This window comes from Takifugu flavidus, chromosome 10 (assembly GCF_003711565.1).
Source record: "Takifugu flavidus isolate HTHZ2018 chromosome 10, ASM371156v2, whole genome shotgun sequence".
In the NCBI taxonomy this organism is placed as follows: Eukaryota; Metazoa; Chordata; class Actinopteri; order Tetraodontiformes; family Tetraodontidae; genus Takifugu; species Takifugu flavidus.
The window spans coordinates 12789853-12817655 of record NC_079529.1 but is presented as its reverse complement, the minus strand read 5'-3'; the positions used below and the strand labels follow the sequence as shown (position 1 = coordinate 12817655).

The following is a 27803-nucleotide window of genomic DNA, read 5'->3' as shown; positions in this document are numbered from 1 at the left end:
TTTTACACTTATCAAATGCCCTGAGTTTGGGAGAATCGGCATAGAAAATCCAAATCAATGGCTATTGTCTGTCTGCGCGACTGTTTTTCTTTTTCCGCCTCCAACACGTACGCTCGTATGTGAAAGCAGCCCAAAAAAAACAGAAGTGTTATTATGGCTATTGGAACATATGCTTGTTGGTAGATAAACATTGGCTTGAACCCAGAACGATCCGAATCAGTCTTATTCTCCTGTAGCTAAATTCCCAATAATTGGCAGCATCGGTCTGACCTGGCTCACACTATAGATGCTAGTTTGTGCGTTTTTGTTGGCTCCCAGCTTGAATCGAAAGCACAAGTGCAGACATTGTGTTTGCATCCAGCGTAGTCGGTATATCGCTCAGTCTGGGCTGTGGTGAAGCGAATGGAATGGTGGTGTGTGTGTGTGTGTGTGTGTGTGTGAGCGTGTTAAGCTTATATCAGTGTGTGTTGTGTGTATTCTTTTGTGTGTCAAGACTGCGTCGGTGCCGGCAGCGTGGGTTGGGCTCCCCTCCAGGCCACCGTATGGTCACCTGGAGGCCCTGGTTGGTGCTGTGTGTGAGCAGCGTGTTTGTGTGTTTAGCCGGGCATGAGCGGCGTGCTGATGATGTAAGGAGTCCCTGGGTGATGTTCAGGCAGAGCTCGGCCCGATCGGGTAATCACCCTGTTTATGGTCCATATGTGAATGTGGCTCAGAGGAGGATGCACGGCACCTCGGTGGGTTTAGCACGGCGCCGCACACACACGCGTCCAAACCCCACGCGTCCGCCCTCCACGCGGGGGTCAGATCCAGCTGAGGACGAAGGTCTTTCATTGGTTTTCCGTGTTTTTCTCATCGCGCCGTGGATTCAGATCAGAGAAAAACCCAACTTCCTGTTCCGTTTGGCCGCGCCTTGACTCAAAGACATAAAGCTGAGCTGTAAAGAGCTCACGGATGCGGCGCAGATATGATCCATCAGCAGCGTTTGCTGACATCAGTCACACGTCCGATAGTTGTCCCGCAGAGATTTGGGGTCTTTCCCGACGCTGATTAGCGTGGTCCGGGGTAGATAAGGTGAGGGCTGAGAGGGGCGACGTGGCCCCACTCTGCTTTGTTTTTAACCATGAAAGTGAACCAAGTGGGGGGAGGAGGGGGCGTGGTAGCAGAGAGAAGAAGTTTGTCATCTTTTCTGGGATTAGCGTTGCCTTGATCGTCGGCTGCACGGTCCCAGACTTGAAATGAGGGGTGAACAAATTAGAAAATCACAGCGAGCACCGAATTTGCTCAGCTTGGAACGCGGCTCTGAACAGAGGGGGGTGGCCGGTGGGGGGGGTTATTCTGTAAAATGCTCCTTTTGTCTGGGCCTTGTCAAACATTTTGTCTCATTCTTTTGCAGCATGGAGTCATGCATTGTGCATTTAGCCTGAAAACGGCACCAGGAATCTGGCAGATAAGATGTTTTCTTTAGACTCGTGAGCTCAGGAAGCCAATCTGAGGAACCACCAACACTCTCAGGGTGTCGCTACATTAATAAGGGACGGAGGGAAACACTCGGTAGAATTTACAGGCCGAGCGGGTCCCCGGATCAGAGCCGAGGGACCGTTAGCTCGATTACACACTCGTGTAGTTCACGTATGTTTTCAGTGTTACCAGGATGAATAACGAGAATCTCCAGGTGATAAAACATCAGGAATTTAGGGCGCGTTGATATTTTTCAAATCTCCCAAGCTGCATTAGGAGCCACAGCCATGTTTGCAGAAACTATGGCAACAAACAAGACCCCCCTTCCCCCTGGCCCCCCACCCCCAGCGCATCTTCTTGCCCACCCGCTCATCTCACATGGAGGTCTGTAGAGCACCAGCTGCTGTGTCGCGTGGCAGCGCGTTGTCATCAAAATGTCATCTTCGCAGGTTCGCGGCACCTTGGCTGCCACATACGCAGCCTTGTTGCCTCTGTGTGTGTGTGTGTGTGTGTGTGTGTGTGTGTGTGTGTGTGTGTTTCTCTGATCCTCTTGCTAGTTGAGCACCCACCTTAACACTAGCAGCTGGATGCCTGTGCTACTTGCCCATGCACACACACACACACACACACACACACACACACACACACACACACACACACACACACACACACACACACACACACTTCCACTACAGGTCCTTTATTTGGTCTTCCATGATGGGATGTAGACTAGATGTTGGGGGCCGATAGTATCGCTGGTGCCACTTCCTGCTCTTGCTGATAAGCTGTGTATGCTGCAGATAGCTATCACTTAAAGAGTCTGCGCACACACACACACACCCACATTGGTACACACTGATGTGTGCTACCTGTTGACAAGCTTTGGTGTAGCCCTCCCACTGGCACCACAGAGGCTCTGGTTATCTGCTTGATTTCACTCGCCGTGTGTGTATGGGCGCGTGTGCCCGAACGTGCACGCCCGCGTGTGTGAGAGAGCGTGTGTGTCGGGATTGTGAGAGGAGCAGAAAATAGGTGAGTGTGTGTTGTTTTGCTCACATGCATGCTGGGCCCCCTGCGAGACAGAGTGTGATGTATTGAGGGAGACGGCTGATTAATGAGGAGCGTTTATTAGAACATCTGTGTCAAAAATGGCGAAATAGGGAGCGAGAGAAGATGGGGGTGGGGGGGGACGGTATCTCCAACAAGCCTGGAGAGGCCTCAGCCCAGAAAAACAGAGGAAAGGCCAATTATCCCACATTTACATGGTTTTCAGGGCTACTGGACTCAAGTAGAAGAGGAATTTGTAGCTACTTGTCATAATATTAGCACAGACAGATTTATTCAGGCCTCCCCGGCTGCTGCGCACGAATCTTGATTATAATATCACCCTCCCATAATATTGGGCCGTTTTGCATTAACCTTAACTGTGTCAGGCTTTTTATTAAACTGGCCTTGAGGTAGATTTAAGACCATTCAATCGTGCTGATTTATTAAAAATGCACACGTGCAGCCCGGCCGGGACACATTTACAGCCCCGTGTCTTACGTACGTCCAGTTTAGTCTGTTAATAGATAATTTAGTCCGTTATTAGTTACCTTTCATAGGTTCTGTTCATTTATTACAAGAGTAAAAGCATTCACTCTTTTGCCACATGGATCCAGCTGATTCTTGACACAATCATTTATTCCAATATGTCTGTTAGCTTCCTGCTAAGTGCTGTTTCACTCTAGAACTTTTTAATTTAAATTGCTCTTAAGATTTTTATTTTTTTAACCCCGTGTAAAATATAATCGCGGTCGATTATTCAGCTCATGCCGTTTTTAAAATGTCCTGATTCCTGCTGCTCTCGTATTGTTTCGGGACGCTGGAACTGAGGTGGATGAGTTAACAGCACCTCGCTGGTCTGCCAGAAGGTTCCCTCAGATATGCTCCCAGTGCATATATTATAAAGAAATGATAAAGATGGCATACCTGTAATCTGAAAACAGATGGTTTGCTGCTTTTGAATATTTATGACAATCAGAAACAATTTCTCCTCCACCTTTTTATGTGCCTGGAGGCTGCCAAGGTGTCGACATGTTCCTTTTAATAAAATCAGAAGCAAAAGAGGAGAGCGCCTCTTTGTTTATCTGAAGCGACGGCGAAGCGGTTGGAGCGAGCGCGGAGAGGACAGGAAGTGTGTGAAGGTGCACGTGGATGTCAGATAATAACACGCTCGGCGTGACCCGCGAGCCGCTTCCTTTCCTTTAACAGATTGTGTGAATAAGAGCAGGGAAATAAAAGATGTTCATCTGTTTGCGTTGCCCGACTCCCCAGATGCTGCTGTTAAATCGCAGCCATCGCGCTTCTATTTACCGCCGCCGTCTCTCCCGCTGCCTCCTCTTCAGCACTATTTACCGCCTTTGAAATAAAGAAAAAGGACAAACTCAGCCGCATTTGATAAATATCAGCAGATTAACCCTGATTTGTCTGGCGTTCCTTTTAAAAACCGCGTTTGATGTTTTTAACTCTTTTCCTGTTTATGTGTCGAGGTGATGCAGCGCCTCTGCAGGTTCCACCCGCTTTAATAATGTGTCTGTTCTCCCCAGAGAGAATCTAAAGTCTGTCTAACTTCTTGTCTCAATCAATCTCTCTCTTTCAGAGTATGATTTCCTCCATTGTGAACAGCACTTACTATGCAAATGTGTCGGCGGCGAAGTGTCAGGAATTTGGGCGCTGGTATAAACATTTCAAGAAGACAAAAGATATGATGGGTAAGCAAAATGGAGACGTGGAAAGTGCTCACACTTTCACCCCCCCTCCCCCCCACTCTCACACACACACACACGGCTCTCCAGCCATACAGCCCGACGCCGAAATGCTCATTTGAATCTTCATTTACGACCACGTTATCGTTCCAGGTGCTCCACATTTTTCTGCCGATGAGCGAAATGTTGTCCTGAATTGATCAAAGATGCCTTTAACCGGGGCTAATATTCAATCCGGGCACTCATTGACAGCTTCTTTTGTGTCCTCAACTCCCCGGGCACGTTTTGTTTTATCGTGAGAGAAATCGGCTCTGGCCCAGGAGGAAATGAGGTCATGCGACCCGGCCGTGCCGGAGGTCGCCCCCCGTGTGTGTTGACAAAGCAGAACTCTTGTTGCTGTCTTTTTTGGCCCACGAGGAAGTATTATAACACTAAAATGTAGCAATCTGTGGAACAATCTTTCCTCTTGCCGGGGTTATTGTGCTCTCTGATGACAAATACGATATTATTTCCAAATGTTTTCTCAGCTTCCATGCAAATAGTATGTTGTGACCATAGCTTATCTGCCGTTTTTGCTCTGGTGAAGTGGCAGCGTGCACACAAAGGGAGCCTTATTTTCCTCTGATCTCCTCTACTTGTGTATTGTGTTGTAAACTCCTACACATTTTGTGCCACAATTGTTTGGTTGAAAAAAAGGAAAGGTGGCTGTTTAAGCCTCCAGAGCGGCCAAGCGATGCTGCTGCGCCGGAAATGTCGCCTTTCTGCTCGATTGGAGTGGGAGAGATTTACTTATCCCTGTCTTTCTTTCCTCAAAAATCTACGCTCTGTGTGTGTGTGTGTGTGTGTGTGTGTGTGTGTGCGTGTGCGTGTGTGTGTGCTCTTGCTCTGCTCTATCATTCAACTGTGTAGGCATGCGCCAGTCCTCCCAGCTGGAGGGCTACCTGGGGACCTGCGTTCTCCGGGAGAGCCCACGTGCTAATACATTAGGTATGGGCACACACACACACACACACACACGCACGCATGCACGCACACACGCACGCACAGGCGTGGAAACAAAACTGAGTTTTATATTGTCAAGGACATTTACACATGTTCAACATTTTACCTTTAGCCTAAACCAAATGAAAAAGAAATCTTGCATTTGCATTTGTTTATTTCATATTTCCATGGTTTTGGCCTGCTGGTTGGTTGGAATTTCGCGGAGCAACATCCCACCGAACTTTCAACCAAGGCCACCTTAATATGGCCTCTTTTAAAGTGTTATGGAAAGTGGATCCTAATTATTGAGCAAATGTCCCAAATGCAGCATTTTAAAGGAGTGTGCAGCCTCCAGGCTGGGTGCTGCTCCTGAAGCTCCCCCAGCCTTCATCAGGCACGTTTGACCCGATGGGGGGGGGCATCAACTGTGAGGTCAGGGAGAATCCCTACCTGGTGGCAGGTACTGCTGGGCCCTGGTGCCAGCTGGAGAGAGTTCACTGACCTGTGTTGTGGTTCATGGTTTGACATGGTGACGCTGGTGCACAGAAGCCAAAAGGGAGAGGGTTGAGTCTGTGTGTGTGTGTCTCTCTCTCACACACACACACCCTCCTTTAGCCCATATCCCATTCCCATTGTGTGTTTAATCTGGGGCTCTTTTGTGGCAGGATTCCACACAAGGACTCCTGCTTCTGTGGCAGCCTTTTCTCCCAGGGCCTGCCATGCTCTTCTGTCACCCCTTCTCTTTTCAATTTGCATGGAAATGCCTCCATGTTGCCTGTGTGTTTGTGTGTTGTGAGCATGCCCCCTGGCAATCTCACACACACACACACACACACACACCACACACACACACCTCCATTCATAGACAAGTAAATAGACATGCCATACCATCAGAGCCAGGGAATGCCAGGGATTATGGGAAGAGATGTGATTATTACCAAGATTTTTTTCTCCCCACATCATTTGTGTATGACAAACTCTCAATAGACCCATCTTGGCCGGGTTTTTTGTGCACGCTGACAGTTAAGACACAGGCATCTCCAGCACGTGATTATTGGTGGTATTTTTGGAAAACATCCATGCACTTAATCTTTCATCTACTGCGAATTTTAGCCTTAAAGAAGACCCCCTCCCCCCGTTTCTCTGTTCCCCACAACAGCAATTTCTTCTTTTCCCAATCTCACATGATGTCTCTGGCATGTGGAGGCCTCACTGCAATTCTCAGATGTTCATTTTGCAACCTATATAAAGTCTTAAGCAGAGCTCAGCAAATGAAAACGCCTTCCAGAGAGGCGGAAACCTAAAACATTTTGGAATCCTTAATGCTTATTCGCTCTGCTGTGGGTAACACTTAAACATTAAATCATTGTTTTCATCCCCTAAGCACATTATTTAACCTGTCTTAAAATATTCCCAAGCAGTCATTATAGATATCAGCACGAGAAGCGGCAGAACTCTCCACCAAACTCGTTAATTAGGCCCCAGATTTTGCAGCATAGTTGAAGTCAGGTCTTCTTTAAGGAACTAATAACCACTTTCTGGGGCTACATGCAGCAGCACCCGTCAGCATGGTCGACCCTTAAACTGCTGCAGCGTTGGGAGCGGCGGTTGGAGGAGGACAGGCTCGGTGGCGCTTATTGAACGTCTCCTCGTCTCCTTATTTGTGAATAACGTCTCGGTTTACTGACATGCTGGAGGTTTAAGTTTGATCTTGATTAGATCCAAATCTGCGTCCGCAGCAACATTCAACTAATGAAAGCCAAGTTTCAGCCTCGGAGTGATTTTGCTCTGCGAGGGATCTGAACTCATTCTGACCACAGCTCGGGGCTCCTAAACCAGTCGCTAACCATTTTCGGTGTCCTCTGTCCCTTTGTCTTTCCACCAGACATGGACGGACTGTCTGACCTCTCCCCACCCGGCTCGAACCACAACCACCTCGGCTTCTCCCAGCAACAGCCAATCCCCGGCAGCACGGCAGAGCAGACTCCCTCCTCACCAGTCAACCCACTATCTCACGCACCACCAGCGCACAGCGGGCAAACGGGCGGGCGCCAGCCCCAGCTGCCCGGGCTGCACCACCCGGGCTTAGTCTCCACGCCCATCAGCCCCCAGCTGGTCAACCAACAGCTCGTGATGGCACAGATCCTCAACCAGCAGTATGCGGTGAACCGGCTACTGGCACAGCAGTCCTTGTCCCAGCAGTTCCTAAACCACCCCCCCATCAACCGCAGCTCCCACAACAAGTCGCTGGAGCCCCAGGTCGCGTCCAACACGGAGGTGTCCGCTGAGATTTACCAGTGGGTGCGGGACGAACTGAAGCGTGCCGGCATCTCCCAGGCTGTGTTTGCCCGCGTGGCCTTCAACAGAACCCAGGTGAACAAGCAGAACCAGTAGAAACCAGTTGGCTCTTTGATGAACCGGCTAAACTTGATGACAGAAAAGATTAATAAGATCACGCTCAGCAGATCATTTAACACAAACGTCTTCCTTTAATTGGCTGCTTTACGTTTGTATCGTATCCACCCTGGAACGACCTGCCATGACAGCGACCAGGGCGCGCTCATAGGCGCCATCCCATCCGAAATGTGGGAGTGGCTGTTGATAATGCCCCCCCAGGCTCATGAAGGTGACGGTAAGTGCCCCCCCCTCTGCTGCAGTCACAGAGGATGAAAATATACCTTCATTGGAACTGAGAGAACTGGGAGAATTAGACCCTCACAAGCCCCAAACGGCCCCCGTCCCACCATCGTGAGTGTGCACAAACGGGTTCCTATGAGGAATTACCCAGCATGCCTCAGGGGAGTTTGGCTAGGGAGCATTGTTTGATAGCCTGGCGTGTGTTTTTGAAACCCATCTGTGTTAGAAGTGATGGGAGGACAGAGGTGGATACAGGAAGTGGACAAATAAGTCCCAGAAAGTATCGTCGCGAACGACAACCGACTCGGGTGACGAGTTCGTATTTATCGCCGTTCTCATTTCCCAAAACTGCGTTTTTCCCCCCATCACCTTGTTTTATTACCAAATCACACCTATTGATAGTGGAAGAAACGCGGCGGCGCTTTGCTCAGTGTGCGTCCACGACGCGATGAAAAGGCCCAATCACTCATCCCTGATAATAGAGTCAATGCTGCCACGTAATGACAGGCTTCAGCAGCGCTGACGGATCAACAGAGGATCCGCTGATTACCTTCCCCACACTTTCATGTGGCAGATACGTTCTGATGGCTCTTAACTGATGGGATGTATGGCAGCAAGAAGAAGCCCAAGCTATCCCAAATGACTCGGGAGAAAGCTGATGCTGCTTCAGAGAACACGCAGAAGTCTAATTAAGCCTTCTTATTCGGGCCGGGACGATGGCGAGAGCAGGGAGGAGAACCTGAGCGTAGAGATCCGGTGATTTGACATAAACGATGATCCCTGAGCCTTAATGAAGCCCTGCGTCTGGTCTGAGTGGGAACCAAATGGAGCATTTAGGATTGTCTTTTATGATCCTCAGTAGCAACGGTGTCATCGCTCCGTCCCAACGCCTCACTGACGTGGCTCTTCCTCCCCCATCCCCCACCACCCCCACCACGCGGGTTTGCTCTCCGAGATTCTCCGTAAGGAGGAGGACCCGAAAACTGCGTCCCAGTCGCTGCTGGTCAACCTTCGCGCCATGCAGAACTTCCTGCAGCTGCCCGAGGCCGAGCGGGACCGGATCTACCAGGAGGAGAGGGAGCGGAGCCTGACAGCAGCCTCGGCCATGGGGGCCACTCCTCTCATCAGCACCCCTCCCAGCCGGCCCGTGCAGGTACCCCCAACCCCCCCATCTACGGACGTGGATGGTTTAACCCATATATATACTGTACGGACTGTATAAATCCAGAGTTTGTGACATACATAGGTTAATAACAGTTCAACCCGTTGTTCTGTGCACTACGCTCGTGCACGGACACATCTGTGCACGTATGTGCACTCGGGCGGGTTGTGCAACAGCTCTCAGGCTTCCCTGAATATTCTCACATTTCCAAATTTTAAAGCTGGTTGTGTGGTAGCTTCCTCTGAATGAAGCCCAGTTGAGGTGTCGTCCCCCTGTCCTCTCCCCCTGTCCTCTCCCCCTGTCCTCTCCCCCTGTCCTCTCCCCCTGTCCTCTCCCCCTGTCCTCTCCCCCTGTCTTCTCCACCTGTCCTGTTCCCCTGTCCTCTCCACTTGTCTTGTCCACCTGTCATCTTTATGACTGCGGAGACAGGTCATACTGGTCAGGGTCTCTACTGGGTCAGGGTCTGTACTGGGTCAGGGTCTGTACTGGGTCAGGGTCTGTACTGGTCAGAGTCTCTACTGGTCAGGGTCTCTACTGGTTCAGGGTCTCTACTGGTCAGGGTCTGTACTGGTCAGAGTCTCTACTGGTCAGGGTCTGTACTGGTCAGGGTCTCTACTGGTCAGGGTCTGTACTGGTCAGAGTCTCTACTGGTCAGAGTCTGTACTGGTCAGGGTCTGTACTGGTCAGGGTCTCTACAGGTCAGAGTCTCTACTGGTCAGAGTCTGTACTGGTCAGGGTCTGTACTGGTCAGGGTCTCTACTGGTCAGAGTCTCTACTGGTCAGAGTCTGTACTGGTCAGAGTCTGTACTGGTCAGGGTCTCTACAGGTCAGAGTCTCTACTGGTCAGGGTCTCTACTGGTCAGAGTCTGTACTGGTCAGGGTCTGTACTGGTCAGGGTCTCTACAGGTCAGAGTCTCTACTGGTCAGAGTCTGTACTGGTCAGAGTCTGTACTGGTCAGGGTCTCTACAGGTCAGAGTCTCTACTGGTCAGAGTCTCTACTGGTCAGAGTCTCTACTGGTCAGGGTCTGTACTGGTCAGGGTCTGTACTGGTCAGAGTCTCGACTGGTCAGAGTCTGTACTGGTCAGAGTCTCTACTGGTCAGGGTCTCTACTGGTCAGAGTCTCTACTGGTCAGAGTCTGTACTGGTCAGGGTCTGTACTGGTCAGGGTCTCTACAGGTCAGAGTCTCTACTGGTCAGAGTCTGTACTGGTCAGAGTCTGTACTGGGTCAGGGTCTATACTGGTCAGAGTCTGTACTGGTCAGGGTCTGTACTGGTCAGGGTCTCTACTGGTCAGGGTCTGTACTGGTCAGAGTCTCTACTGGTCAGAGTCTGTACTGGTCAGGGTCTGTACTGGTCAGGGTCTCTACAGGTCAGAGTCTCTACTGGTCAGAGTCTGTACTGGTCAGGGTCTGTACTGGTCAGGGTCTCTACTGGTCAGAGTCTCTACTGGTCAGAGTCTGTACTGGTCAGAGTCTGTACTGGTCAGGGTCTCTACAGGTCAGAGTCTCTACTGGTCAGGGTCTCTACTGGTCAGAGTCTGTACTGGTCAGGGTCTGTACTGGTCAGGGTCTCTACAGGTCAGAGTCTCTACTGGTCAGAGTCTGTACTGGTCAGAGTCTGTACTGGTCAGGGTCTCTACAGGTCAGAGTCTCTACTGGTCAGAGTCTCTACTGGTCAGAGTCTCTACTGGTCAGGGTCTGTACTGGTCAGGGTCTGTACTGGTCAGAGTCTCGACTGGTCAGAGTCTGTACTGGTCAGAGTCTCTACTGGTCAGGGTCTCTACTGGTCAGAGTCTCTACTGGTCAGAGTCTGTACTGGTCAGGGTCTGTACTGGTCAGGGTCTCTACAGGTCAGAGTCTCTACTGGTCAGAGTCTGTACTGGTCAGAGTCTGTACTGGTCAGGGTCTCTACTGGTCAGAGTCTGTACTGGTCAGGGTCTGTACTGGTCAGGGTCTCTACAGGTCAGAGTCTCTACTGGTCAGAGTCTGTACTGGTCAGAGTCTGTACTGGTCAGGGTCTGTACTGGTCAGGGTCTCTACAGGTCAGAGTCTCTACTGGTCAGAGTCTCTACTGGTCAGAGTCTCTACTGGTCAGGGTCTGTACTGGTCAGAGTCTGTACTGGTCAGAGTCTCTACTGGTCAGAGTCTCTACTGGTCAGGGTCTCTACTGGTCAGGGTCTCTACTGGTCAGAGTCTCTGCTGGTCAGTGTCTCTACTGGTCAGTGTCTCTACTGGTCAGGGTCTGTACTGGTTTTCAGCTGGATGCCACATGAGATCACTTATGACACAAATATATTAGTTTTTAATCAAATATTTCCTGGCATATTCCAACGTGTGGATCAGATACCTGAATTTGTGTAATAAACACACTGACTTCTGCATTAAATCCACGTTTCAAGCAGGAATCAACGCTCACACTGCTGGTTTGTGCTTTCAGTTTCCAGTAAGAATATGTTGTACTTCACCTGTGTGACTTACACCCATTGACATTTATCATGTAAACCTGTTCCTGCACAGTGCATTCTCTCTCTCTCTCTCTCTCACACACACACACACACACGCACACGCACACACACTCGGCCATCTGCCAGCCTCCCCTATGGAGCATTGCAGTGTGTGTTCAACCACATAAATCAAGCAGGGTGGCAATTGAGCCAGAGACAGAGGAGGGTTTTTATTGGGCTCATAAAAAAGATGCAGAGGTATGTTTCTCCCACACGTGCTGATGGGTCGGCTGAACTCCTGCAAAGCCAGTTAGTACACGTCCCAGCCCCGACAATTAGCTCGACATGGTAACCAGCCACTCAAACAAGACAGGCCGGTCAATTAGAACTTCTCCAACATTCCAGTCTCTTCGTTTTCACACACAAAAGGAGCTCTTACGAGGCGTCTAGGCCGATGCATCAATCAGTCTGTCTGTCTGCCGCGCATGTGTGCGCGTGCACATGACGCACATCACAGGGTGTTAGCAGCATTTGCTGTTATTATGATTGATATGAATCCCACATACTTGAACTAACACCCAACCTTAACAATGTTTCCTTTCACAGAGGCTTGTATGAAATGATTCATATGCTAATGGTTCTCGGGGAGGCTTTTATTAGGATACTTGCTACTTTGTCATAGAATTCTTGTCAAGATGCAACAAGCCATTGAAGGAGGATGATTTGATTTCATTTAACTTGCGTTTATTTTTAATCACCCGTTTGGCACGAGAATGAGAAGCGTTGGGTAAAACACATCCACTCTCCCGTTAAGTGTTTGCGAAGGTAAAAACTTACATATGGCCGTAAACTACACTCCGTGTGTGTGTGTGTGTGTGTTTGAGCCACATCACCTTTATTTAGCTTCACATGAGCCAAAATAAAACTGCGCTGTTGTGCTCTTTCCTCTGCAGCCCCGGCGAGAAGACTGCAATAGCGTGAGGCCTGAAGACTGGAATCCCAGAATCCCGGTTGGCATTTCCCCTGTGAGCAAATACCTCTACCCACCTCTCCACCTCTGCCATCAGCAATCTGCACACATTCTTACTGACAGCATGAACACCACTGTGGAGCTCATCATCTCCCAGTGTCGACTAGGCTGCAGGAAAGATAGAAGTAACGTTCGAATCCAACCCAAGACGTGATGGCAGAGGAGCTTGTTTAATATTAATACTGTGTGTGCGTGTGTGTGTGTGTGTGTGTATGCCTGTCGGCACCGGTGGCGTGATAAGCTTTGTTTTGAACGCCAGGTGAAGCCGTCGCCCTTGCCCAGCGAGTGGAACGGCAAAACCGAGAGCTCCATCCTCAACATCAGCTCCAACATCTACGATGAGATCCAGCAGGAGATGAAGAGGGCCAAGGTTTCCCAGGCTCTGTTCGCTAAGGTGGCGGCCTCCAAGAGCCAGGTCTGAAGGCTGCACGCTAAATACGACACACAAAGCTGCTCCAATAGCTTTGCAAATGGCATATTTAGCTTCTGCTTAATGAAGTGTTTTCATAAAGAAGGTTGAGCAGGAGCAGGAACATCTCAGGGTGACAGTGGGAAGACCTAATGACACATGTCCTCTTTATTATGGGCTGCAGCTTAGCTGTCAACGGTGTTTCTACACCAAACAAAGGCTTTTATATCAGCTCGACTTAGTAAGATGATAGGGGCCCCTTTCTCCCTGGCAACACACACACACACATGCTAGTCTGCACCGTCACTGACAATATTTTGAAGAATAAGTTATTATTAAAGGTTTTTCTCTGTCTGACTGAGGCAGCGTTTGGAGGATTTCTACAATTGGGCCTGGTAAAGAAGATGGGGGGGAATAGATCACCAAGGGTGGAATAATCTAGAAATATCTGCAAAGGCTTTATTTTTTTCTTGCTGATTAGGATGATTATACCCTCAGATAGTTTTGTTTCACCAAATTGCAGTTTGATGCACAAACCACTGTTTTTGTTAAGGAGTTCAAAGAGTCTGTGGAAGGGGTGTGTGTGTGTGTGTGTGTGTGTGTGTGTGTGTGTGTGTGTATGTGAAGGGGGGGCATTAACTCACATGTCTCTTTCTCTCTCTCCTCAAATGAAGATTTGTCTCAGAACAGGTTTTCACCCTGCTTTCTACTCCTCACTCCCACTACTCCATCTTGCCCCTCTACCCGCTGGAGTTTTTTTACCCCTCCCTTTCACGTCCCATTCATGGCAGGCGGGTGTGAATGTGAATTGAGCAGCAGATAAGAAGTGTGCTAATTATGCCTGTGAAAGGGGGCCTAGGAGAGCACTTATCTCTGGCTCCATCTCGTAATGGGCACTCCCCGGGCAGCTGCTTTCCCCCCTTACTCTGCTAGCCAGCATTAGCACAGCCACCAACAGCAGCAGGCCCCCAAATTTACCCCAAAACCTCAGAAGAAAATTAGAAACTAGTGATAAGCAGAGAGCTCGTCCCTTAAATCTCACTTTCCACAAATGGAGACATGACGATAATGAGTTTTATGTTAGCAGTGCTACGCAGCCTTTTGCTAGCGGTTAGTGGCTGTTTTTATTTAGTAGCTTTGTGTGGATTTGGGTCTCTGCACAACCTGTGGAGACGTAGTTCATCACAGGCGTCACAGTTGCCGACAGAGATGGTTCCCTGTGGTTCGCGCGAGAGTAGGGATAAATGCAGACTTGGAAACATGGTGGGGGGGGACACGATTGCCGCCTGTTCTGTGAGACTAGTTCCTGACTGACTGCACTCAAAGGACCGATGCTCTTAGTGCTGCTACGTCACTGTGAGCAGGTTTTGAGTCAGCCAGGGGCAACTGTCGGAGCAGGGCAGCAGGGCGGGTGCGCTTGCTGATGGAGGACAGCAGAAGGTCCATGTGGGACAGAGATAACTGGCAGTGTCTCTCAAATACGGTCAACAAACGGGGTGTTGAGCTATGGGAGTTTAGCAGGGCTGGGCGGGAGCAGATGGGGGCACCTTTGACATGACTTCGATGTCTAAACATCCTCAACGCTCCTACAGTGAAGCAGCGCCATGGGTGGAATCACAGCTCCTGCTGTCATAAACAACCACCCTGCCCCCCCCCAACACCACGGAGGTGCGAGTCGTCAATGACCAGAGCAGCGAGGAAGACCGTCCCCATCAGCAACGCGCTTTGTGTGTCTCTATCTCTGGTTCTCTCTCATTTACTTAATCTCCCCTGGAAGAGGCTATGCTAATTAGCTAGGCTCTAATGAGACAGAATGGCACTGATCTGGTCTGCTGCTGTGCCACTGGGGGGGGGCTAGGCAGGGGGGCTGGTGCAGAAGGAGGAGGAAAGGGGAGAACGAGGAAGGAGGGGCTGGTGTGTGCCATCTGTCACCCTGCACCCGCCTGGCATGGCGGTCCCTGGAGTGGCGGGGTGCGGAGGGAGCGAGGGCCTTGTTGGTCTGGAGATGGGGAGTGGGTGGTGCTGGGGGGGGGGGGCAGAATTGCCACGATTTTTATAAACAACAAACGTGCTGGCAAATAAATCTCTCGTTTATTCCATCAGAATTTGGGTTCCTGACCGTCTGACCCATCACACACACACACACACACACACACACACACACACACACACACACACACACACACGCACACACACACTCTCAGCACTTCCATCCCTCCACCCAGGCCTGTTTAACAAGGGGGCAGATGGCTGACCTTTGGGAGGCTGTTTGAGCTGGTGACTCCTCAGATGCTGCTCTGTTACCGTGGCGCCGCTCGGGGGTTCGAAGTCATGTTCCGCCTGAGTCGTGTACAAATTACGTCCAGTAAAAATGTCCTCAGATGTTTGCTTTAAACGGGGGGGGATCGCTCCCCGTGTTTTACACGTTTCGGCTGCTGGTTAGCGTGTAACCGGGATCGTGCGCTGATTTATGGTTCTCTCGTGCGCACCAGGAGCTCGCTGGCTAAACTGGTGCGTCCAGCTCCTTTCTATTATTGAAGACGCCGTTTTACTTGAACTGGAGACCCAGCTGTCTGAATAATTAATTTAGCCAATGAATTATCTTGCAAACGGCACGTCCTCCCGCCCCTCTGAAATAAGTCTTCCTCTTATTGTTTAATGGAGGGTGGAATTCCCACCAGCCTGTTTTCCCTCTAACGTGGCTTCATCAAACCCTCCTTTTCCCATCTTAGTGGGAGCCCAGTGTCTCATTGAGCATGCCCAGAGCACTCCTGCCATCTCTCTCACTTACGCCTTATACGCCACCTCTCACCCCATCTGTCTCTCACTGCCCCCCCCCCCCTTCCCGCCCCTCTGCTACCCTGCAGTCCTCACAGGGAAACTGTCCAGCTTGTCAGGACTCTAAATTGTCTCTTCCTCCCCACCTCCGATGACCCGTCGCCACCTGAGAGCCACCTTTAAAATGTCCGACGTTCCCGTTTGTTTCTGCGCCTGCTTCGCTCGCTCTTTCCTTTTGCCGGGAATATTCTCCAGCACACCCTCTCCCACTGTCTCCACTTCTCTTGACAGACCACACAGGGCTTGTTCTGAGGCCCATTTTCGCTAATCTGATCAGGCAGGCAAATACGCCGGGAAAAACGCTTTAATGATCCCCCTAATTACCTCAAGTCAATACCAACTGTATTATTAGACTCGGGGAAAATATTCCATTAGGGTGCCCCCCGTGGGAGTCCCCCCTGCGCGCGCTGATGTCACGCGCTGCGCGCCCCCTACGCTTGTAATTAATTTTATTTACACACTCAGGAATGCACGAGGTCGCACCTGCAGCCCGGAGCCGCCTGACTCGGCCCACCTAATCAGATCTGTCATAATTATCATTCTGCATGCTTCTGACACACGCCAGGAAATATTTCAATTTAACTACAGTCACTCGTTCCAGCAGATGCAGTCTGAGAGCGCGCGTGTGCGTGCGTGTGTGTGTGCGTGCGTGCGTGCGTGCGTGCGTGTGCACACACAGGAATGTGTATAAGGCAGGACCGCACACAGAGGCTCACCCCAGTGCTGTTCTGGAGTCAGGTTTGGTATTATCAGATCCAGCTTCCCTCCCTGAGCCTCAACACACACACACACACACACACACACATGCAAATCACAGCTATTTATATATTACTAGCAGTATTTCCCGCTCAAGCTGTAGCAGGTAGCTGCTGCTTAGAAGGAATTCTATTTCAGGAGAGTTTCCATGCGTAAAAATTGTTCAAATTCATTAGTATCTGGAGCAAACTTGTAGGCCAATTAAGAACACTTATTTAGATGACATAGACAATTTGCAGGTTCTCTGCTATTTCAATCCCTAATTCAATAAGATCAGTCATGATTTATCAGTTTAATTACGCTTTGATATTAGCAATTAAACCCCAGTTCTGGATTAAATCTCAGTCAGGCTCTTATAATTGATGGAAATCAGAGTCTGTTGCTGCTGCTGCTGCTGATGATGATGATGATGACGATGATGTCTATCGCCAGTATCTGTCCTCGGTGCGTTCACGCCGCCCCACCAGCTCCGAGACGAGGACATAAACACGACCTCATCCTTGGAGACGGAACGCCGCTAAAGCCGTGCGGCTACTGAAATACCAGCTAATGACTAACTGTCTTATTCTCCAATATCTGACACAAAGAGCCATCTGTGTGTGTGTGTGTGTGTGTGTGTGTGATTTGAATTAATACCATAATTAATAGCATGTGCTCCAGACGTGGTCCTCCGGACCTACAGAATCCTGCCGTCTCAAACGTGCACCCACAGATGTTTAATACGCTCTGTTTTAGATGGACTGGTCATTTGCCAATGGCTATTTTTTATGTCCCATCTGCTTCTGTTTGGTTGCTCCAAAGCTCCGTCGCCTTTATTGGTTCGGTAATTATGATGTAACCATTACGACAAACTGGACGATTGTTTCTGGGAGGCAGTGAGACGAAGACGGGCCGTTTCCTGCGTGGTCACGTCTTGCACCCGTTCGGCTGCTCTCGTCGTCAGGCGTGCTGATGGCGCCTGCAAAGGTCACGACCGCGCTTTAAAGACGGGCTCGGTGTCGGGCCAGCGCTTCCGTGTCGCCGTCGGAATGCAGATCAACACTTTGGCAGGGTTGAGCCACAAATTCAGCTCCCGCTGCCGGCTGTCCCATTCTGGACAGCTTCCATCCCATAGACCTCAGAGTCTGCTCCAGCTAATAAACCCATGAAGATGTTCGCTTTAAAGGGCAGTTTCGGATGATTCCGAGTTCTCAGAGGTTCTCTGAGGGAGAAGGTTCACCTCATCGTCTCCGATAGGGCCCGCAGGCGTCCTCAGCACCTTTCGGGTCTTTCCGGATGTTGCTTTGATCTGAGCTGTGATGCGTTTAAAGACCGTCAGAACTTCTGCAGCTAAATAAAGAGCATCTCGTCAGGAAGAGTAGATGTTTTCATCTCCTCCCCCCTAAGTGAAGGAACGGTGCAGACAAAATCTGTTGTGTGTAAACGTGGGCGCCAAAGTCACGATTAGCTTTAGCATGTGTAGCATGTAAGACCCCTCCCTCATTAATGCGGGGGCAGCTGCAGCAGGCTGTGGCTTCAATCCCACGTTGGACCTTCATGTCCCACACAAATATGGACTGACACTTGACCTTTGCTCTCAGAGCCATTTTCTCATTTACAGTTGGCATCAAACGGCGTGTTAGCAGTTCACTCCAACGCTTATTATCCTTCAAACTAAGTACGTGAAACAATTCCTGCACGGAACGCTAAAGCGCTGCTGCGTAGCCGTTGGTCTGATTCACCCACAGACACGTGTTGGGGAACGTTAGCCGGTTTCCAGGCAGCGCACAATGAGACTCTTCTTGAGGCATCATTGCTGTCCTTGCTATTGCCGTTGCAGTTCATGCAAGGCCACTGACCCCATTCAGTAGCTCAAACTATGCCAAAGATTATTTGTACAGTCACTCAGAGCTCCTCTGTTTGAATATAAAGACTCATTCTCCCTCTTGAAAGAAATTGGCGATGAGCTGTGCAGTCAATTATTGCTTATTGTTGCGGGAGATTCACATATGCTGGAGAATCAGGAGCGTTTCCACTCTCCGTCATCAGCAGATGGAAGCTCAACTCTGGCAGAGGGCTTTTTTTATTTATTTTTTTTAACCTCGTGCGGTGAACATGCACATGTGCTCCACGGTTAGCAAACATGCTGCATTCGCATGCCTGCGCGTTGTTTACGGCAGCGCTCTTCAAACAGAGCAGCTTCTCTCTCAAGGTGTCACTGCAGCGTGTCTTTGACGTCCATGTTGGATTGGACGGGAGGTGGGGGGGGGTTAAACCGGCCGTCCCTGACGTGTGTGGGGCGCTCCGCCGTGTAGCTGCGTGCATCTGCGCCGGCGTGGTGGAGGAAAACGTTTTCAGCAGGACAGCTGGTGCTATTCTTACCAGGAGCACACAATGGTGCGCTGAAGCCTTTATGGCACGTTAAATATTCACCTTCTGACCCCAGAGCTCCGGAAGCTTCTGGTCGGATCTGTGTCGGCGTCAGAAACCCCCCCCCAAAAAAGCCCAAAACTTTTCCTGCTTTTGAAATTAGATATTAATTAAACAGCCAGGCAAATGGAGTATTGCGCAATATTGTCACAGGTGTGCGCCCGCAGAGCACGCTAATCCCGCGCCTGCCAGCGCTTATTGGCTTTGATGGACTTGTTTGCAACATCTGCGTGTTCAGATGAGATACTATCAAAATAATCTGGCGTTCCAGTTCTTGATGCTGCGCTGCTCTGAGCTGGGGGAGCCTGCTGGAGGCCAGCCTCGCTAGCTTCGCTAGCTCACCAGCAACTTGTGTGAGCGCTGCTGGGGCGTAGCTGACCCTCCCCGCGCTCTTCTGAAACTTTCAGTACGGCCCAGCCGTGTTTACTGACGCCGCTTCTACCTGGCATTTATTTATAGAGCCCTTAATGATCAACAAAAGCAGGAGGACACTAGATTCAAGAGCCCTAGAATCCTGTTTTCTGGACGCTGCAACACTTTAGCAGCAACTTCCACCATCCAATCCAGAGCGGGAGGTGCTTGTCCGCTGGAGTGGCGACTCTCAACCTGTTCCCCGACGCAGAAGAGGAAACCGGGCCGCAGCGAGGACGCGTGGTCCAAAGTTTGGTCCAATTTGCCGAAAGTTTCACCCCCCCGTTGAACGTTTCAGCTTCCTTCTGCGTTTCTGGGACTGCTCTCTTCTGTCTCCATCTCCGTGGAAGCGATGCAATTAGAGAAATACAAACAGAGCTGCTGAAAGTGCTGACTGACCAGGGCGCCGGCTCGCCACTCACCCAAACCTGGTTTGCCCGTCCTTCCCTCTTTATACCTGATTATTCTTCACACCTGCGTCAAATGTTGGCTCAGAAAAAGCGAGTGTTTGCTCTCCCCGAGTAAAAAAAAACCAAAAAGTGGGTATTATATTTCATCAAATGGACTCTGAGGCGTTGAAATGGAGTTCACGCGGAGCCTTTGTTTGATTGGCTCTGCTACTTTGGGTTTAATCCTGCTGGTTTGGGGAGTGTTTGAGTTGGATTACTCCATCATTGGGCCGGGCTACTGTTTGGCTTTGACGAGACAGTGTGTGTGGGGTTCAGTGCGCGCGCGCGCGCGTGTGTGTGTGTGTGTGTGTTCTCCCTCACCACCGAATCAGCTGAAGCCACAGACAGCCCAACTGGAATGCTGTCCAAATCCCTCTGCATGCAAATTAAAAACGCAACAATAAATGTGGCAAAGAAGCAAGGTGGGCACGCAGGCTTTATGGCCCCCTCCACCCCCCCCACCCTTCCCACTCCTTCCCAAACCCCTCCTGGGTTTGATGTAATTTATGGGAGGAGTTAAAACGGGCCGAGCAAACTGCTGAGTTATCTGGTGCGTGCAGCGCTGCGGCGTGGCTCTGCCCTCAGCGTGCATGTCTGTGTTTGTGTGGACCAGCAGCGCTGTGTAATCCTGTGGAAATGAAAGGTGCTGCCGCACACTGGCCAGGAGATTACAGCGCCACGCTGTCAGGCTGCCAGGACAGAGCCGGCTGAGCGCTTAACCCCCTGTTACACACACACACACACACACAGGGACTGGCTCACACACCTCTGTGCTTCTCTTTGATGCCACATTTCCTCCTCACTGGTTCTGCAGTCCCTCTTCTTCCTTTTCTTGTTTTTATTGATTTGCTGCAGCTCCTCTCTCTCTCTCTCTCTCTCTCTCTCTCTCTCTCTCTCCCTCACACACACACACACACACACACATTCTATTCTACGATATGTTGTTCGTACGCGATTTCCAATTAATTCTACTTCTAATTTCAGGTATTTTTCGTCTCTTTAACATTATGTTTCAAAACAAGCAGAATTTTTCAGACACATTTATTTCTGTATTTTGCATCACGTGTCAAAATATTTGGTGCCATTTGGCATTATTGGAACCTTAATTTTCCAGACATTTGAAACCTTTTCTCATATATTATTTGTGAGCTGGGAAGATATCTAGAATTGAAGAGTTAATAATAAAATGTGGGCCGTTTTCCACTGATTTGAAAACGTACATTTTAAAATATTTATTTTGCTTTCATACAGCCCTGTTTGTTGTGTGTGTGTGTGTGTGTGTGTGTGTGTGTGTGTGTGTGTGTGTGTGTTCAGACACTTTCTTCTCTCATTATTTAAACAATATACGAATGAAGTAAAGAAGCCCTGAGATTTTTCCCATCCTGGATCTTTCATGGCCCTCTACTGGAATGTTTGGACATGAGACTCCTTTAATTCCTCCCTTTTGGGCAGTAGAAGAATCGTTTATACTGCATTTATTACCCGCAACAATATTTGACCTAACAAAATTAGAGCGGTCAAACGTGTGAGGAGAGAAAATGATTAATTAATAGCATGGATTTAGCCACTTAATGGTCTAAACATTCCAACTAATTATTAAAGAAGGAGTTTGGATCATCTCTCCAAGAATGGAGGTGAAATTATTCATCACTAAACTGTCTTTGGTATTTCTGTCTACATTTATAGATTTGAGATTTCTGACCTATTCTCTCTCTTTCACACACACACACACCCACACACACACTCCTGCAGGGTTGGCTGTGCGAGCTGCTGCGCTGGAAGGAGGATCCGTCTCCGGAGAACCGAACCCTGTGGGAGAACCTGTCCATGATCCGCCGTTTCCTGAGCCTGTCGCAGGCCGAGCGCGACCTCATCTACGAGCAGGAGAGCAGCGCCGGGCAGCAGCACCACAGCGAGCGGCCTTCTCACCTGATGCACATCTCCACCGAGCAGCTGCAGGTGAGCACCGCCACGCCACGCCGCCACGCCTGCCTCGGGGATCACGCCGTCCCCCCGAAAAGCTTCGGAAGGACGTGTGACCGGTCCCTTGTTTGTGTGTGTTGGCGTAAAATCAGCAAATGTCATTTAGAGGGATAAACACCAGTATTGATCATAAAACTCATGAGGAAAATCATGTAGAAAAACAGAAAAATGTGCAAATTCATGTGTAGATTATCAATAAATAATTTAGATGAATGGAGATTACAGCCAAAATTAGAGATAATAAATACAAATGAGTAATGCATAATAATAAATAGTACTGCTACTGCAAATCCATTATTATTATTATTATTATTATAGTAGTAGTAGTAGTAGTAGTAGTGTAGTAGTAGTAGTAGTATTTTTTATATTATCAGTAGAATATTAATATTAGTAGCAGTTGTATTATTATTATATTATTATTATTATTATTATTATAGTAGTAGTAGTAGTAGTAGTAGTAGTAGTGTTTTTTTATATATTATCAGTAGAAATATTAATATTAGTAGCAGTTGTATTATTATTATTATTATTAGTAGTAGTAGTAGTAGTAGTATTTTTTATATTATCAGTAGAAATATTAATATTAGTAGCAGTTGTATTATTATTATTATTATTATTATATTATTATTATTATTAGTAGTAGTAGTAGTAGTAGTAGTAGTAGTAGTAGTAGTGTTTTTTTATATATTATCAGTAGAAATATTAATATTAGTAGCAGTTGTATTATTATTATTATTATTAGTAGTAGTAGTAGTAGTAGTAGTATTTTTTATATTATCAGTAGAAATATTAATATTAGTAGCAGTTGTATTATTATTATTATTATTATTATTATTATAAATAATAATAATAATTCTCTCTCTCACACACACACACACACAGAAAAATCTCTTCTGATTCAAAATAATTCCTATATTTCAGGACAAGGGAAAAGTCCTAGTTTATATTTAAAACTGCAGAAGGTAACACTACAGGCAACACACACTTACTCGAACATCAAGCTAATGGTTGAGTCTGTCCCATCAGCCCTCAGCTCAGGGAGCTGGACCAGTAAAACCAGTTCACAGTGCTGGAAAGTGCTGCTTTTGTTTTGCAGCGAGTCAGAAATGAAAATAAAGGGTCAGATGGTCCAGTTGCCTCCTCGCTTCCTCTCCAGCTCCACAATAGGAAGGCTCCACGTGCACGTGTGAAGCCTGATCCCGACCATCAGTAGTGACAGCAGTGAACAACCGTGCATGGTGATCTTGTCTGTCCCTGGCTGCAGCGGAGCCAGATAAGCAGCAGAAAGGTTCCCAGAGAGGCCGCTTCTGTCCCCCCCCCCGCACAAAGAGGGACACTATCTGCTGCTCCCACAATGGACACTCCAGATTAGCAGAGCTGATTAGTTTCACGTGGAAAATTCCTTCAACCACGTCCTGTTGTGTCCAGAGTCCCTGTTCTGTCCAGAGTCCCTGTTGTGTCCAGAGTCCTGTTGTGTCCAGAGTCCCCCTTGTGTCCAGAGTCCCTCGTGTCCAGAGTCCCTGTTCTGTCCAGAGTCCCTGTGTCCAGAGTCCCTGTGTGTCCAGAGTCCCTGTTGTGTCCAGAGTCCCCCTTGTGTCCAGAGTCCCTCGTGTCCAGAGTCCCTGTTCTGTCCAGAGTCCCTCGTGTCCAGAGTCCCTGTTGTGTCCAGAGTCCCTGTTGTGTCCAGAGTCCTCGTGTCCAGAGTCCCTGTTCTGTCCAGAGTCCCCCTTGTGTCCAGAGTCCCTCGTGTCCAGAGTCCCCCTTGCATCCAGAGTCCTGTTGTGTCCAGAGTCCTGTTGTGTCCAGAGTCCTGTTGTGTCCAGAGTCCCTCTTGTGTCCAGAGTCCTGTTGTGTCCTGAGTCCTGTTGTGTCCAGAGTCCCTGTTGTCTCCAGAGCAGGGCCGTCGTCCCTCACGACCCCCCTGACTCAGAGGTCCCATTAGGACCTGTTGACCGTTGCAGGTAACGTCCTGGTCACCTCCTGTCTCTCTGCTCCGCAGGCCCAGCCCCCCCAGTCCCAGCAGCAGCACCAACCCCCCCTGTCCCTCCAACAGCCCTCGGCCCCGCTACTATCCCAGCAGCCCCTGCAGCATCAGCAGCACACCCCCGGTCCTCGTTTGCCCCCTCGTCAGCCCTCCACCGCCTCGCCAGCGGAGATGGAGGAAGACGGCGGCCGTGGGGGGGGCATCAAGTCCCGCACTGGTGGCGGGAAGATCTCGCTGGAGGCTCTGGGCATCCTGCAGAGCTTCATCCAGGACGTGGGTCTGTACCCCGACGAGGAGGCCATCCACACCCTGTCGGCCCAGCTGGACCTGCCCAAGCTCACCATCATCAAGTTCTTCCAGAACCAACGATTCTACATTAACCACCCAGCCAAGGTGCTGAAAGAGCCCAACAACAACAACAACAACAACAACAACGGCACCAACACCAGCAGCAGCGGCAGCTCGGTGTTCGAGGAGGAGCTGACGGACTTCAGGGAGAGCGGCGAGCTGCTGAAGGAGCTGGAGGAGAGCACACAGACCAACAGCACCATTTTCTCCATCAAGATCGAGGAGCAGCTGGGCCGCGGCACCGAGGCCAAGTCAGAGCACGAAGTCAAGGAGTAGGACTGGGTTCCTCCCTCAAGGTGCAAGCACAAACCCCGGGTGACTGTTGGCTGCGTGTGCTCGTACACAACACACACACACACACACACACACACACGGCAGAGCTGTGTGTATGAGCACGTCCCAGAACAGCCACCTGCCGCTGTGCCCGAGTGTGACGCCGTCAGGAGGGTTTCCTGGAGGACTGTCTGGACTCTGAGCGGGCGACCCGAGCGCGACAGCCCAGAAACCCCCCCTTTTCGGACTCCTTTTGTAAAAACTTGTATCATTCACTGTAAAGACTGACGCCTCGTCGAAACAATCTGCACAAAGAGTCATTCTAAGTTTGTTGCTGTGGATATTTGCCGACTGCACTCTGTCGTTTTACACTGACTAACTTTTTGAGCTACTGGTTATATTTAAAAAAAGAAAGAAAAAAAAATCCCCCTGGAGTTTGGCCGGGGGCTTTGATCGGTGTTTACGTATGTGATGTTTCACTGGATTTTACCATGACGTTTCCTTTGAATTACAAATGAAATCAAGGACCAAGTGCTCGACAAGGCCTTAAGGGTGTCCGTCTGGAGCCTCCTGGCAGGATGCTTATTCTTTTAAACTGGTGATCGTGGATCACTCAATCAGCCGGGAGAGCCTCCCAGAACAGGTCAGACTTTACATATACGTTAGTGAGGATATATACATATGGAGAGAGAAACATTATATTGTAACTGTAAAAAAAGTCTTAAAGAAACTATGCCAACAAATGCCTTGTACTATACGGCACTGCCGATGTTATTATGGGTTATTTTGCAAAACCTTTGTCACTGTAACTTTGGGAGGCGCCGCTCATTGAGAATATTAACGCCAGCGTATTTGTGTTGTCCGACATTATTTATTTGCTGTTGCTGCAGTGTTTCCGACGGAATTCCTTTCCAACGACAAGCGGCTACGTTGCATAGAGCGTTTTCGGGTTTTTTTTCCCTGTTCTTTTTTGGATCGTACCGTTCGATTTTCTATTTAGAAACGTGATTTCGGGCAGTAAAACAAAAAGTGTCTTACATGTTTTGGAGAAATGTGCTTTAAAAGGTTGCCTATAAAAGTGCTGTATGTCAACCAACTCATGCTACAAGCTTCACAATTAATGTTGTATGCAATTTTTACTATCATGCAAATAAGCTTAGGTAAAAATGACTAACTTATAGAACACCTTAGAAAGAAGAACATATGCAATCTGTGTGAAATCGATGTCTGCGATGTGTCTTCCTTTGGTTAACGACCCAATTCAAAAAGCTATTTCCTGTATAAATCTCATGTATAGAAGTGTTTCTTTTTTATGAGTTGATTTCAAGGAGAACACCAGTTATTTTGTTACAACTGACCGTTTTATAAGTGTTTCTCAGTTCCTTTCTGCAGAAATGTTCTAACTAGAAGTGGTTATTGATTGTTAATTACACGATTAAACTGTTTGTATCGTACCACACATTTTGGCATTATAACTGGAGCCGACGCCTCCGAGGGCGGAGCCTGGAACCTGTAAGAGGGAACGCCATCTGACTGGTCCCGCTGCAGCCGGTGGTCTGTGTAATAACTGTAAATATCATATCTTATCGATCACTGTTGATGATTGTAAATATATTGGAACGTTATGCAAGAGTTTGGGTGCCTCTTCCTCTCAGCTCCACTGGACCCGAGCGCAAGCGACATCAATGTAAAGGCGGGAACACCTGCGGGAGCTGCCGTTCCCTTCCACACCTCTTTTTTTCCAAAATAAAGAGTCAGAATGATGTTGTGCGTCTTCAGCAGCGGTACCGGGGTGGTGTGGGGGGTGGCATTGGGGGCCCTTCTCAGTAGGGGGCCTCGCCAGACCACAGGAACTGGGCCGCTTCATTAGCGCTGTTTCCAGAGGATCAGGCGTGTTTGCGTCTTCTTTGGAGAAGGTTTATCCTCGCAGATGGGAGACGGCTCCTGGAAGAGCCCCGCAAGTGGCCGGAAGAATATCTGCTAAATGTGTCTGAATCGATGATCAAGACGAGGACAGAAGATTCGTTTCTGCGGCTTCATTTTCCCTTTTCAGACCCCACAAAGCGGCGGTGCTGCTTTTTAATAGCGTCTCCGTAAAATCTGAGAAAGTCTCCACGAGGGAAGAGATAATTACAACAAGAATGACGACTGATGAATCTTCTCATGCTCTGAGCTGTGAAGACGTTCCAGCAAACCTTCATGTGATCACAACACTTTTGAAGAACAGGCCCACATTAATACCTTTATTCATGCCTCTGACCTGTTCTGAAGCACCACGACCATGACCATGACCACGACCCCGCGGCCGAACCAGCAGGGAAACAAGCTCTCAGATCCCCATTAGACAGGTAAACGGGAGCGGGCTGGACCCTGAAGAGGACCGCCACCCTTCAGCATTTTACTGTCCAGGAAATGTCTAACTTGCATTTCGAAATATGTGGAGGTGGTGACGGCGGCTAGAGCGGCGCCGTAGCAACGAGCTTCTGGGTTCAGGCTCATCTGTGGGTGTCTTGTTGCATTGAGGCCTGTGTGTGTGTGTGTGTGTGTGTGTGTGTGTTGGAGTGGGCTGGGTGCCAGGACCTCCAGCTGTGACCCTGGTCAGGAACCACAGAAGATGGAGGCTGCTGGTGTGTGATGGACGTGCCTGATGCAGACTTGTCTCATCTGTACTAAGATAAACCTAATAAATACAATAAAAATAAAATAAACATCCACTCGGGACTCAGTAATGCAGCAAACTCACCTGTTTTTAAAAAAAATATAAATTCAATATTATCGCTTCATATGGTTTAATGTTGAATAATAATTTAGGAAACTGGAATTTAATATAATTGTAGTTCTTGAAGTGGATTTTAATTTCACAATGATTTTTCATTAAAAACCCAGAAATATAATAAAGCTGGAAATTCCTGCTATATATTATATTTTAATTTGGAACCGTTTCCATTTGAATAATACACACATTTGTGCACATTTACATTCAAATCTCAACGTGTGTGATTATCAACGTCGAGGCACAGATTTGCTGGTCGTTGCATCACCGCAGTTGAATAGAATGTGCAGTAACTCGCCTGAAATTGTTGGTCGTCCCAACGAGGGAATGGAAACAACGTACCGAGAAGGTTGACAAAAATGTAAATGGATGTAAAACTGCAGCCCTGCTGTAAACGAGGTGAGTCGTTTATGTTGTTTATTTCCTGGTGTACAGGACACTCCATCCACCAGCATGTCAGGAAACATATAGAACACCCCAGAGTACGCAGGAAAACGTCAATCAACAATGCGCATTAACACATCACACAAACACAACCGTGTGTTTCCTGGAGGCTCATTAGCATTTTAGCAGCATGTTTTTTGGAGTCCCGCGTCAATTAACAACAGTTGAATGAGGCTCGCAGCTCATCCGGACTCTCAAACATTTATCGCCACTTTTAAAAAGACTTTTGGGTTCTAGATGAACAGTGAACCAGTGAACACAACACC

General features: G+C 48.8%; 1 protein-coding gene across 1 annotated transcript in view; it reads left to right on the top strand.

Annotated features, from left to right (window-relative positions):
* LOC130532446 (DNA-binding protein SATB1) overlaps positions 1 to 26083 on the top strand; it is a 32347-nt gene extending 6264 nt beyond the window's left edge. The window contains exons 6-13 of the mRNA XM_057045101.1: positions 4100 to 4211; positions 5115 to 5192; positions 7072 to 7560; positions 8765 to 8976; positions 12384 to 12455; positions 12720 to 12875; positions 21485 to 21691; positions 23715 to 26083. Coding sequence (XP_056901081.1) covers positions 4100 to 4211; positions 5115 to 5192; positions 7072 to 7560; positions 8765 to 8976; positions 12384 to 12455; positions 12720 to 12875; positions 21485 to 21691; positions 23715 to 24323 — 1935 coding nt within the window. The 3' untranslated portion in view covers positions 24324 to 26083. The remainder of the gene's footprint in view (positions 1 to 4099; positions 4212 to 5114; positions 5193 to 7071; positions 7561 to 8764; positions 8977 to 12383; positions 12456 to 12719; positions 12876 to 21484; positions 21692 to 23714) is intronic.
* The last annotated feature ends 1720 nt before the right edge of the window (positions 26084 to 27803 follow it).